General features: G+C 35.8%; 1 protein-coding gene across 1 annotated transcript; it reads left to right on the top strand.

Moving 5' to 3' along the window:
• The first annotated feature begins 4,379 nt into the window (after positions 1-4,379).
• Positions 4,380-13,711, top strand: LOC145772133 (uncharacterized). The gene is made up of 11 exons (XM_082583972.1): positions 4,380-4,462; positions 5,012-5,097; positions 5,628-5,726; positions 6,191-6,299; positions 6,524-6,688; positions 7,063-7,158; positions 7,531-7,707; positions 8,049-8,151; positions 11,184-11,332; positions 11,832-12,001; positions 12,844-13,711. The coding sequence occupies exons 1-11, from the start codon at positions 4,408-4,410 to the stop codon at positions 13,048-13,050; spliced, it is 1,416 nt and encodes a 471-aa protein (XP_082440098.1). The 5' UTR covers positions 4,380-4,407; the 3' UTR covers positions 13,051-13,711.
• Positions 13,712-14,139: the final 428 nt, after the last annotated feature.

Below are 14,139 nucleotides of genomic sequence, written 5' to 3'. Positions count from 1 at the left end.
AATTCACATAGTTTTAATTTTCGGATATGCTCAGCGTGAATAATTTTACAAAGTGAATCCCAAATTTTGAAACCGTGCCAAAATGACAGAGATATGACTCCTAAAGCATAAGAAGAATTGACAGCCCCTCCCCCAAACTGAGCAAGATTCCAGGAGCCCAACCTTCTAAGGGTTAAAAGTCATGTCGACTTATTCTTGATGCCCCCCTTATCGAAAATTGTTCTTTGTAGTACCGCTTTGAAGGTGGATTACGACTATGAACAAAAGAATAAATTTTAAACTTCATATTTGTATTGAAAAGACATGACGTAATGTCTTCCAACCTTATCACATTTTTTTCATTACGTAATATTTACCGCCACCAAACCGCTTTTGACGATCGAATTTGTTAATTTATTATTCGGTAAAATGTTTAAATGATGCACGTCATTACGCCGATTTGAGATATAATTTCATTCATGACGTCGTATGGATGAAAAACTTTTTCCAAGTTTTATACTCTGCTGAGATTAAAGAAGAAACATAAATGATAAATATTGGAGAAATTGAGTCTCCTTTACAACTTAAGAATCGAACAACTCAAAACTGCTGAAACAAAACGTTCACTGCAAGCAAACAATGCCAAAATGCGCGCGGAAGAAGTCATGGGAGTGTGAGGTATCAAAAATTTAACAGGTTCTTATTTTTCTACATCAATGTGACGTTAGTTTAGTTAAAACTTTAAAAAGTCTATATCTATGCTTCTGTAGAAAATCTTTTTATCTACTGTACAATTTAGTCATCAAGGTTTTCTATACTTTTTTTAAAGAGAGAGCTTTTACCTCCCCCCCCCCCCCCCCCCCCCCCTTGCAACTTGAGTTGACTTACTTGAGGTTGGGATCCAAATATTAAAAAAATAATATTAATACGTATTAATAAAAAAAAGAAGATGATGCTCAAAACATTGGGGGGCAGCTGCCCCGCCTGCCCCCCCCTGCCGGCGCCACTGGGTCACAGATGAAATTTCCAAACTGGAACGCACTCTACTGCTTCTTGTTTAAAGCAATGAGAATAGGAGGAGTAACCACTTAGTCATACAGTAAATATGATCAAGAAAGTAAAGCCCTTAAAATAACCTTTACAGAATGCCTATAAGGAAAGTTTGTAGTCACTACCCTAAATACGTTAAAAAGCTTTAAAATACATCTGTCGAAGTGCAATTCAGGCTGCTGCCCAAATACTTTCACACTGATTTCTTGATCTAGAGTTCAGAGTCAGACTGCATTTAGTTGCACCCTTAAACAAATAAAATCAATGCTTTGCCACGTGAGATGAATCAGACTAGCGGAGTAAATTTGTCCGGCCGATCAGGACTTCGATAATCTTGCAATATACACAAGGATATGACGGAAAAAATCATGAAGGTGACTGTAAACTGGTTTGCTGGACGATATCGGAAATATAAATATTATGAGTTTAAGTGCACAAGAATATCAGCGTGATATGATCAGGTGTGCACGCGCCGGATGTGCCAAGTGGATGTTGCGGACGAGATCCATCACTTTTTGTAAACATCTTTTTCAAATATCAGATTTTCTCAAAATTTGTTGATTAAAACATTGTCAGAGTAAATTTTAAATACTGAATAAAGAATCGTAAGATATTTTTTTTATACATGAATGTGTTTCAAGAGATGACCTAAGTGGAATTGGAAAAATAAAAATCTTTCATAGTGCAACCTTTCTGAGTGTTCACTGACAAGACGATGAGTGATGTTTTGGTTTAATTTATGAAGGTACTGTGCAGCATAAGACTTATTTTTTTTCTAAACTACGCTCAATTAAACAATGCAAAAATCATGTAACCTCTTTTTACAGGAGCGTAGCCAGGGGACTTGGGGAACAATCGCCCCCCCCCAAAAAAAATGGGTTTTTAATGTTATTACAACGTTTTAATGACACTGTATTACATGTTGAATGACGTTTCATAAGTGCTTAGTCTGCCCCCCAACGGTTGCTTTTGTCCCCTTGCAATATTCTTTCTAGTTAAGTCACTGTTCTTTCATCTACTTGCCCAAGTTCAAAATTTTCTTCCACATGGCACTAGTCATGTCATTCCATTCAAGCGCTGGTCTATGTTGCTACCGCGCTATAAGAAACCAAAGTATGCCTGCCTTGACGTCAATAAAATAGGCAGTATAATGTACACCGTGGAGATTCGGCCAGGCCATTGAAACATATTATTCTAAACTTTAACCTTGGTGATTCACACGCCGGAGGTTTAAAGCCTCTATAAGTATGCAAAATTGTCAATATTGGTCGGCCTCGGATATAATCTAGGTCTGGTCACAGATGAAATTTACCAAACTGGAACGCACTCTGCTGCTTCTTATATAAAGCAATGAGAATAAGAGGAGTAACCACTTAGTCATACAATAAATATGATACAAAGTCCAAGAAAGTAGAGCCGCTAAAGTAACCTTTGCAGAATGTCTATAAGGAAAGTTTGTAGTCACTAGTACTACCCTAAACACGTTAAGAAGCTTTAAAATACATCTGTCGAAGTGCAATTCAGGCTGCTGCCCAAATACTTTCACACTGATTTCTTGATCTAGAGCTCAGAGTCAGACTGCATTTAGCTGCACCCTTAAACAAATAAAATCAATGCTTTGCTACGTGAGATGAATCAGACTAGCGGAGCAAATTTGTCCGGCCGATCAGGACTTCATTAATCTTGCAACATACACAAGGATATGACGGAAGAAATCATGAAGGTGACTGTGAACTGGTTTACTGGACGATATCGGAAATATAAATATTATGAGTTTAAGTGCACAGGAATATCAGCGTGATATGATCAGGTGTGCACGCGCCGGATGTGCCAAGTGGATGTTGCGGACGAGATCCATCACTTTTTGTAAACATCTTTTTCAAATATCAAATTTTCTCAATATTTGTAGATTAAAATTGTCGGGGAAAATTTAAAAATCTGAATAAAGAATCGTAAGATATTTATTTTTAAACATGAATGTGTTTCAAGAGATGAACTAGTCTTTCAGACATGACCTAAGTGGAATTGAAAAAATAAAAATCTTTCATAGTGCAACCTTTCTTGCGTTGTTTCTGAGTGTGCACTGAAAGGACGATGACTTAGGTTTTGGTTTAATTTGTGAAGGTACGGTGCAGCATAAGACTTATTTTATTTCTAAACTATACGCTTTATTAAGCAATGCAAAAATCATGCAACTTCTTTTTACAAGAGCGTAACCAGGGGACTTGGGGAACAATCGCCCCCCCCCAAAAAAATGGGTTTTTATTGTTATTACAACGTTTTAATGACATTGTATTACATGTTGAATGACGTTTCATAAGTGCTTAGTTTGCCACCGCAACACTTGCTTTTGTCCCCTTTACAATATTCTTTCTAGCTAGGTCACTGTTCGTTCATCTACTTGTCCAAGTTCAAAATTTGCTTCCACATGGCACTAGTCACGTCATTCCATTCAAGCGCTGGTCTATGTTGCTACCGCGCTATGAGAAATCAAAGTATGCCTGCCGTGACGTCAATAAAATAGGCAGTAATGTTGCATGACGAGCAATGTTGCAGTAATCTTCTCAATCATCGTGGAGATTCGGCCAGGCCTATTGAAACATATTATTCTTAACCTTGGTGATTCACACGCCGGAGGTTTAAAGCCTCTATAAGTATGCAAAATTGTCAGTATTAAGCTCTTATAAAGCTTTTTCACTAAGAGGACAAAGATTTTCACATTCATTCAATCGATCAGTAAAGTAGGCTATGCTTTGCTCCAACGCAATGCAGTCAGACTTCACTTATGCTATTTCGTAGTAGCTCTAATCCTGGTAAGGCTGTAGTGTTTGGACAGAGTGGCTACTGTTGATCTTGCCGGTTCTTTGAATTGGTTCTTTGTCATATTCACTGAAGATACGAATTCGCTACTGGTTTCTCCAATATCTTTGTTAGACATTCGACTACAGAACAGCAGTAATCTGTATGAAATTCCATCTCGTTTTTGTGCTCCTGGCCAATGTTTATAAACTGATTTTTTTTAAACGAGTGGCAAAGCCCCTCACCTCTGTGTATATTGACAAAGTATTAACTGAAAATTATTAACTTTATGTGAAATAAGCTTTTTCCTGATTCATCAAGGCAGCTTCGTTACTTATTGCAACCATGATGTCGATTTCCTGTCGCAGAATTGAATCAAATCATTTACAACAATCAACAACAACAACAACAAAAACGTTGAAGCTTTGAAATTGGGAAAATATAAACCTAAACAACTCCTTCGAGCGATATCGTGATCAGCATATCCGTAAAATTCAGATGAAAATTCTATAAAAGCCCATGCAAAGATTACAGTATTCACAATTCGTCAACACGAAGTGAAACAACAAGAAGCAAAAGATGAAGTTCTTTCTGTCATGTGTCATTCTTGCAAGTGCCCTTGTGGCCACTGATGGTAAGAACTCTTTATTCTTGCAATTTTCTAAAAAGCCTGGTTATCGTGATTGCTCAATATTCATTTTTGAAAGGTTTGTAGTTTTTTAAACAGCATTAGCCAAAAATAACATCTTGTTCCAATAAACCTTTACTTCGATTTTTTTTAACTAAGTTTGTGCTAAAAACTATGATTCTTTTTGTTTCTATGGGATAAGAACGACGGACAAAAATACAGAACAAAGTTTTCAACTATAAAAAAATAAATTTTAATTTTTTCGGAAAACCTTCATCAACTAAACAATTTCAATTTAAATTCATTTTCATTGGTCACCCAAAAATGTTTGCCAGAAAACTCAGCCTACCAAACAAGTTTACAAGTCTGTCAATGCCTCTTGTGCAACCAACAAGTCGTTTTTCCTTAAGGGAAATAATAACATATTTTATACAAATGTTATCCCAGCAGTGTAGTGATTTCCTGCAAACGTTCGATAAGATTTATCAGGTCTAAATGTTAGATTTAAGTAAACTGAATTGATTATACAGAACATTAAGATTTAATATTTTATAGCTTTGATGTGCTGGACGTGTGAAAATGCTCCAAGCCTCGCAGCATGCCGATCACGTGGCCAGCTAAAGAGATGTAGATCGAATGAGGTGAGTGATTGCAGGAAGTGTCGGTGGAATCCTGAGCTTACACTAAGTGCAAAGCATCAACTTTATATTTATATAACCAACAGTTTACCTCAACAAAAATGTATTAAACATCTATTTTCGCTTTTCTGAAGTTTTTATTCACTGAAACATAAAACAACGATTAAACCAAATAAAATTATTTCCGAAACTAACCCAACCAACTCAAACAAACCCAACATAATTTTCCAATGCAATTGTTTACATAGAATTTGATGGCAATTGAAATAAAAATTTTCCTGTATTGTGACAAGTGGAGTTGCGCTCCGCTTTTGGCTTATCACAAATATCACCACAAGCAAGATTTTTTTTATACCGCTAAGAGAAAATAATCTTTTCACAACAATGTTCTTAAGTACCATTAAAAGTCTCGAAAATATAAAAATTAGACAGAAACAACTGCCCACATAATCCTACCTACATAGATTTCCAATTGGGAGATTTTTACTCTAAATGGGTCTTTATTCTAGCCTTATTTATGTTAATTTTTCCAGCAATCCTGCCAAGACGAGTTTAGACGTGACAGTAATCAAGGGATTTTGATGTTCAAGAAATGCAAAGAACCACATGCATGTGAAAACAATTTCATTCAGGTGAAAAATAAATTTTGCATTTCTTAGTTATTTAATACTTTATACTTACTTCAAGTGTTATTACATAACTTTCTATTAAAAGTACTTATGGTAACTTTAACGTAAATGTTGTGCTCACTAGTTGTTCTATGAAACGAGCTTTTCGATTGTCCCCTTGAAACGGCAAAAAAAACTTAGAAAACACAACCAAAATTTTATGAATAGTGCAAATGGTGCTTTTTGTTGTGTCCAAGCTTGTGTCCAGCACTTGACGATTGGATTGAAGGAGAGTAAGTCAATCTCCGTATGTCAGACGTGAAGTGTCTTGCCATAAACAACCGACCAAGTCTTGTGTATTCTCAAGCTTTTAAGTTCTAAAGTGTCGTTTATCAAATGTCGAATAGATTTTTAACCGCTCTGCCACGTATTCGATTACTTACCTGAAGAAATTAATAGAATAAAAAATAACGTTTGCTTCAATCTAGAATCCAAGGGCTGCCGCTACACCGAGTCAATGTAATCCTGGTGCACCCACTTCAGTCTGTAGATGTTGCTGCTTCAAAGATAGATGCAACTCCTTCACAACCGATTGCAGTAAGAAAGCTAATTTCAAATTATTTTGATACTGCAAAAATATGTGTTCAAATCTTGAAATAATATAAAAAACATGCAAAATTTTAAATTTTAATTTTAATATGTGCAAAATTTTAATAAAAAAATATTCTTTTTCTTAATTTAAGCGTTTTGTGCATCAAAGACTATTTGCATTTCAATGGTTTGTTTTAGCACTTGTTTCCAAAACGCATGTCTATGTTTAGTTCCACGGACAACTCGAGCCATCCCTACTACTACGCCCCCACCAGAAAGTTGCCGAGCACCGAGAGGCCCAAAGAACGGGTATGTGAATTGTAAAGATGCTGAAGGTAGACTTGCTAACAACCGATTCTTAAGAGGAGCCGAATGCGTTTTTGGATGCAACACAGGTACGGTTTAATAAACCTTTGTCCTAATAGTCTAAATCAAAACAAAACTGTTTTAAACAAATGCGCTACCTCACAATGAACCCAGACAGCAAATCAGACATTTTTTACATTGAATGAACGTTAGCAGACTTTGATTCAATGCAAAAAACGACTGATTTGCTGTCTGAAAACTTACACACTAAGAATAGAATTTAAGGTTAGCCATCGTAATAAAATATATATCCGGTCTTTTTGTTGTGTTTTTATAAAAATTAAACTTCTCTACTATTTTACGTTTTTGATAGTCTTGATTTATGCAAAAATAATAGCTAGAGTGTCTGTAACTTTGATTGACATTAAGTGTAAAAATTTGTGTTTATTCTTTTGATTACCAGGTTTTGCACTAAAAGGCAGCAGAAGAACTGTTTGTAGAAGAACTGCAACCGGCGAGAGGAGGTTGACTTTCCTTCCGAAAGCACCAAGATGCGAGAGTAAGTTTGACAATAATGCTTCCATAGACAATAGCTTGATAATAGGGTGGGCGGTTTTACAACAGGGGAGTAAATGATTTCTGATAAAAAAAATTGTAATAAACAAATGATAGGTAGGCTATAGGTCTGACCCTAATCAGACGAAACTACTAGCAAAACTCGATAGGCTGATATCTTTGTTGTTGCTGAACATAAAACTTTTCATCGAAGAATCTGTAGGACAAGCAAGATCATGATATTCCCATATTGATTTGGCTACATATGAGCAGTTAAGACAAAAATTTACTCAATCCAGACATATTTTCAAAGCTCTTACACAAAATTTTTTTCAAAAAAGCAGCATTCTGTTACTTTTACTTCTTTTTTTTTTAGAGTGCACCGTGATTGAAGAAACTAAATATCTCAAAGTTAACTGCGACAAAGAGAACAGCGTTGGGTCCATTTGCAAGTTCAGATGCACTGGAGATAAAGTTCTCTTTCCTCCTCGACGCACGCAAACCCGTTGTAAAAGAACTGCTACCTGGAGCAAAAAACCTCCTTGCTGTTTAGGTAAACAACTTACAGCCGCATGTAAATTTAAAACGCATTCAACGCACCTTTTTTGCTTCTAAAATTGTGCTGCTATTCGTGTTTCTGCGCAGCAGCGCTCACAGAAGAAATGTGTTTAATAAGTTTTCATCACTCAATAACTCTGTGTTGTTATTGTTGATTGATTGGATTAAATCTGTGTTGATTGGATTAAATCTTCGAAAACATGAAAGTGGCTTAGTGACTACTTTGATCCTTTCAAAGCAGTTACCGATTATATTATTTTTTCAGATTATTATTATTATTATTTTGAAAGCTTTTGTTGACAAAATTTCAGCTTATTCATTTTATTTTTTTCAAAGAACCATGCCCGACAGTGGATCTGGGTCTCATACTTGACTCTTCATCAACAGTTCTATTTCATAACTGGATAATTATGAAAGAGTTTGCCACACAAGTCATTGAGTAAGTATTTCAATCGAAACAATGTTTTTAAATGTCGTAATGTAGCTTAATATGTTATTTCATGCTATCTAGGGAGTTTTTCCACTGTTATCTTCAGAAATTGAGTCTGAGATAAAGCCTAGTCACAGATTGTTAGGTTTTATAGGTACTGTAAATAACCAACTAACCCTTTTTTACATTCTGAGCTTGAATATTTTAATGCTATCAAAACCAATAAATATGCAAGACTTTTTTAATTTATTTTAGCACGCTCTTGCAGTAATAGTGATAGGCTGCATATAGCCTACTTTCCGGTCTCATTACTTTGCCTTGTAGCCTATTTGGTACAATACTGCAGTTACAACACATTACTCCATTTCTAGAACGTTAGCTTATATTGTGTGTCGGTTGTTTTAACTCTTCAATGCCCAGATTAATATCTGGGCATTGTTAATGCTCTTAGGTGCTTTGCAATGGATTGAAAAAATCAAAATATATTTTTTGATTTTACAATTTCAAACTGGTGACGTCACACTGGCTTGTTGCCATATGGCAGCATTGGGAGGATATGGCTACTTTTGATAATTGGTTTAGCAGGTTGACATCTTGTTTATAATTTTGCCTAATTAAAACGATATCTTCAAAATATGTCTATAGCTTAAACAGATTGCAAGTGCTCTACTGCATTATAATGTAATTCATCGACTGTGGATGCGTTTGTCATTATGAAAACCTCGAAAACAGTGAAAAATAAACTGATTTTTTTTTTGCGAACCATTTTTACATTACTGCTCTGAGCTCAAAAAGTGAAAACAAAAAAGAAAAACATTTTAATGTAATATTTTAAACTCAAAGCCAACTGGTAACGTACAAATTTAAGCAACTTAACAGCAGTGCTTTGCAATATGTCCAAAACAAAACACTTCTTGATGAAAATAGTCAAATTTGCTACCAACCAATTGGTGTGGTACGGTATGAAACATTTGAGGCAAAGTTCAACATCACATTTACAGCGCTCAGTGTGTACAATAGACGGCACTTGGCACAGTAGCCTAACGTTTTCTGTAAATCGGTCTGACTAGATGTCCTAATTCCAACTAGTCATCCGTTATTAAACCCAGGGCGCTACTGTGATTTTCTTTAGGGTTACTTTGAAGGAAAGCCATATTTTGTGACTTAAGACATTGCAAGCTTCTGTCTAAAATCAATTTGTGGTGTAGATGCTTTTTTTTTCCGAAAATTTGCCAAGCATTGTGCACAGCTGCATCCAAAAGCCAAGTAAATATACTCCACCCCCATTTCTTCCCCTGATGCCAATTCTATATAGGTTTATGTTTTGACTCATCCTATCCGTCCCACCCATTCGAACGTTGTAGTGCTAAATCACTCGAGGAATTGCCTAAGCAACATCGACATTTTGATGCTCATAATTGCTCCACCTTTCGATTGACCCTTGTGAATTTTGTCCATTGCAGTGTTGATGCAACTGTTACAACAGCTATGTCTTTCCACCTTGTATTTTTGCACTTATACCAAACTAATGAACCAGTTTTGTCATTTCCGTGGAACGATTTTCCTTGATAAGGTTCAAAACTCACTACGTAACCTGAAGTTGTATTTTGATATCAAACCTTGTAGCCGAATCGAATTGGTTTGTTACGTATTGCCTGTTTGCATTTGTGCTTTTCAACGTAGACTACTCCACCATTGTTTCGTCATGAGAAGTATCTTTTTCCGGTAAAAAATTTCCATGATTTTTTTTTTGCATTGTGATATGATGGGTCTTAATTTTGAATATTTATCCTCTTTATCTAGGGTAAAGGTTGGTGTGAAGTGCAAACCTTTCATGATTAGGTCAAATCTATTTCGCCACATGCTTTTGGAAATGGCTTCATTGCGTAGGTCGTTGGTTACATCTTTACCAGTCGACCAATAGCCTACATACGCTTGTTAGGAACTTCTGAGTACCTGGGAATAATCAAAATCCCTAAGAAACATCTAATCTCTTTTTTGGTAACTTTTACATCAAGTCAAGTTTTAGATTAACAATACTCGGTACTTTGCTTCAGCATTTGTGTAAACAAATCCTTCAAAGGAGAAGCTCCTCCACTTGTTCACGGTGCACTTTTTTCTCGAGTTTATTTATTTTTGCCCTGTTTGGTAAATGATCTTCAGTTTCATAATTAATTAATTTTTTTCTGGTAATTAAGCAGTAGCACGCAATTGATTTCCACACAAGCGATCGGGAGTACAATCATTTTCGTCCGCAGAATCCTCATCAGAAATCTCTCACGTCAGGAGGTTCAATGTAAAATTTTCAAGAACTATTTTATTTTGTGATATTAGGTCTAATACGTAATGTATGTAGAACATGCCGAGTATAAAAAGTAAATAGGCTACAGGTATAGCAAAAAACAGATTTTAATATAAGTTCTGTAGTGTAGGCTACTGATGTTGCCATGTGGCAACACATTCAAAAAAGTTTCGGCATTTGAAAGAATTCACACAATATTCCGCATATAAGTTTAGAAAGTTAATTTTAAAGTATGTATCAACCTTCTTTTAGAAAGAAAAAAATTAAATCGATAAAAACTAAAGTATACTTAATGGTGGGCTACTTACCATACTTTTGCATGGTCTCTAATATCTAGATTGAAAACAATAAAAACTACTAATACTGTACTATAAGAAATGCTCAATGCTAAGTAAAAAGCAAAGCAGAGCGAATTAAATCAAATATAGTTATTACTATCTGGATAGAATTCTATTTGAATAAGACCTTTCTGATGATCCGTTAAAGGTGAAACAGGCTGTTAAGGATTCAAACAGTAATAACTATATTTGATTTAGATTATTAAAATGTATCTCCAACCGTTTTTGCGTAAAATATCAAAAATACGATGCCATATAGCAACATGAGAAATGAAAGGATTAAATAACATCTCTGATAGTTTCAAGTTGATGACCACCAGTGTTTTAACCAAGTAACAAATCCGGAACTCTTCGCCAAAGATTTTTTTTCTTATGACTTTCATCAATTGGAACTATTTTAGCTTATTCGATGTTGGACCAGACAAAGCAAGAGTAGGAGTTTTCAGATTCAATGCAAACGTCGATACCAAAACCGCCATTCCATTGAACAAACACGTTGATAAGGAAGCCCTGTTGGAAGATGTGAGAAAGATTCCTTACAATGGCACAGGTAAAAAGTAGGCTAAATTTTAAAATAGAGTAGCGTATACAGTATCACACTAAATCAGAAAATCAATTTATTTATAGAGCTTTCGCCACGCAAGTGTGGCTTCTTCAGTTTAGTGTTACTCAAATAGAATAAGTTAAGTCATTTTAAAATGATATTGTTTGGTTCAAGTTTTCATTAACAACACGTTTTGAATAATTCTGTGCACGCTTTAATGATACTTTTTCTAATGAAAAGCCAAGGTAATTAAATTTGTCGTAGGCTAAAGTCGTATTATTTGCTTATTAAGTTGCAAGACTTTTCTGAATGTATATATGACCGAAAAGTATCCAAATTGATATACTGTAAGTATGAATAATAATATGATAAATGGTATTAATACTACAGTACAAAAGAGTGTCTCAATGCCAAGCGCAATACTAAGCAGAGAGCGTAAGCTTACATAATATTTTTGTGTCGGTATAGTTTTTGTTATGAAACAGTCTTTTTCATGTTCTTTCAGGCACAGAAACTGGAAAAGCACTCAAATATGCACACGACATTTTTTTTCAAGAACAAAACGGTGATAGGCCAGGCTCTCCTAATGTTTTGATAGTTGTCACTGATGGTCGGGGCAGCGATGATGAAGTCATCGACAAATATGCAAATCTTTTGCAAAACGATGGTGTAATTGTAAGTTATCTTGTATTTACGTAGAGCCTAAAATATATCGAATTTTTTTTTTATTACAAAACACTTAATGGAATAATTTTCAGTGAAATCTTTCCTCAAGTTGTGGGCTTAGGCTATAGCTTTATAAAAGCTACGGTACTGTAATCAAAACTGCAACATACAGGCCATTTTATTTGGTATAACAACAGTGCAGTATTGTTCAAAATATTTCGCTTGTAATTTATTTTTATTAAACATACAAGATTAATTCGAATAAAAAATTTTCCAAGAATCTATTTCGTCTTCCCAATCCTTTGTCTACCACTGTGTGTCAGGGCTGGCGCAAGATTGTTTTGTACCTGAGGCACGGTTCAATTTCTGCGCCCCAATTTTACTGTATGAACAGAATAGTAACAGTTATGAATTTTTGCGATTTCTGTAACTCAAATTGTGATGGTGAAAATTCATATAGTGCCGGTACACTAAAACAGCTTAGGCTACGTTAAAAGTTTTATACTTACTAATTTCGCCATGTTGATTTCTAAAACATAACCAGGCTTGATGTAGCCTATAGCTTATCGTAGCCACTAGCGCTGACATTGATGGTCTAGTGAGTACTTTTGGCCCAGGGCCCGGGATCAGTTTAGGTAGGCTACCCACAGCTGGTTGCTCTGTGGTTGTCTAAAAAGGGAAAGCAATTAGCCTATCACAGTTTCAATGGCTTGTTGCATATCTGCGTTGCGAGTAGCTATGTGGATGGAATAGGAAAAACTTGCCAATAGGTTGCAACGTAAGCTGCAAAAACTTTAACAATCATTTTAAGATGCAATTTATAACCTCGATATACATTTTCGCTTTTACAGACCTACGCTGTTTCTGTTGTTACCGAAGGCGCCAGTGACGAACTTAAAGCCGCAATCCAAACACAACTCGAGACAATCGCTGAAGTTGTCATCCCGGTTGAACGCGGTTTCAAAGCCCTAGATGAATCGATTGCTGCCACCATTGGAAGCCAGGTCTGCTCCGAGCGTGCTTGCCCAGTCAGAAAAGAGGCTGTTCCAAGAAGATGATTATATTCACACAACTGTTGTGATTTAGCACGAACACCGTAAAGAAGTCTATTTTGTCATGATTCGCATATTATCCATATCCTAAATCATGTTATAAATAACCAGTGGTTTATAGCCTAGATATACTGTATAACGTTTTTGACTATAAAATTTGCTTAGGCTATATAGCCTACCCTACTCTTCAAATTCGTCGTCGGACCACTCGGCGTGCGACAACTCAGCAAGTGCTTCAACTCAGCAATTACATTTCAGCCACTGCCCAGTCAGCAAACGAGATTTATGTGCTCACGTCGGACTTGATGGTCATCTCTTGCTGAACTGATTTTGCTGACTGGTGACATGTCAAGTTTCGGCTTGCTCAGTTGTTACTTTCTTAGTTTTATCACTTGCCAACTTTAGCCACTTGCTCAAATGTTGCTAGTTCAGTTTTCACTTGTTCAGTTGTCGCTTGCTAAGTTCACAACTGCTGACTTGTAGAAAACTCTTTCAAATTAGTTTATTCTTTATCATTTAGATCAATCAACTTATGACTTTTTGCTTTATCAAAGAAGTTAAAACTCAATCAGATTTGTTATCGTAGCACTGACGTTGTTGGCATTCCACAAGCTTTATCATAAAAAAATGTATTCAGACTTGCATTGCAAATAAAAGAATCCAACAAAAGTTAGTAGATTGTCACGCATTTGCACCAGACGCAACAGTTAGACAATTTGTTGATTCGAGCCCTCGTCGCCTCAACAGCGTAGTCAAAGTGTCGACTTTATGTAGGATACGAAGAAACGGCACAATCAAGTAGGTTACCGGAAACAAGTTTTATTCGATATCTGGATGTGTACAGTAACCATGGGCTCCGTAACTAATGCAAAATTACCCCCCCCCCCCCCCCACTAATGCAGAGATAAAAATTTTGTTTTTAATATTTTTTCTACTTTTGTGTTTTATTTTGTTGCAAAACTTTTTAGTTTTTTGCTTGGAAATTCCGACTGCTAGACAATGCAAATATGCAATAGAGACCTGCATAATGCTATGGGAATTGTTCAGGAGTTAAGTAGTTTGCAAAATCAGTTCAAAATCGCCCAGCAGGAAGAA

Source organism: Aplidium turbinatum, chromosome 6, assembly GCF_918807975.1.
Source record: "Aplidium turbinatum chromosome 6, kaAplTurb1.1, whole genome shotgun sequence".
In the NCBI taxonomy this organism is placed as follows: domain Eukaryota; kingdom Metazoa; phylum Chordata; class Ascidiacea; order Aplousobranchia; family Polyclinidae; genus Aplidium; species Aplidium turbinatum.
This window is presented reverse-complemented; position numbering and strand designations above follow the sequence as displayed.

Coding starts and splice junctions, on each gene's coding strand:
- LOC145772133 (XM_082583972.1), top strand. CDS start 4,408: ATGAAGTTCTTTCTGTCATGTGTCATTCTTGCAAGTGCCCTTGTGGCC. Junction 6,689..7,062: donor CGTTTTTGGATGCAACACAG/GTACGGTTTAAT, acceptor TTTGATTACCAG/GTTTTGCACTAAAAGGCAGC. Junction 8,152..11,183: donor TTTGCCACACAAGTCATTGA/GTAAGTATTTCA, acceptor GAACTATTTTAG/CTTATTCGATGTTGGACCAG.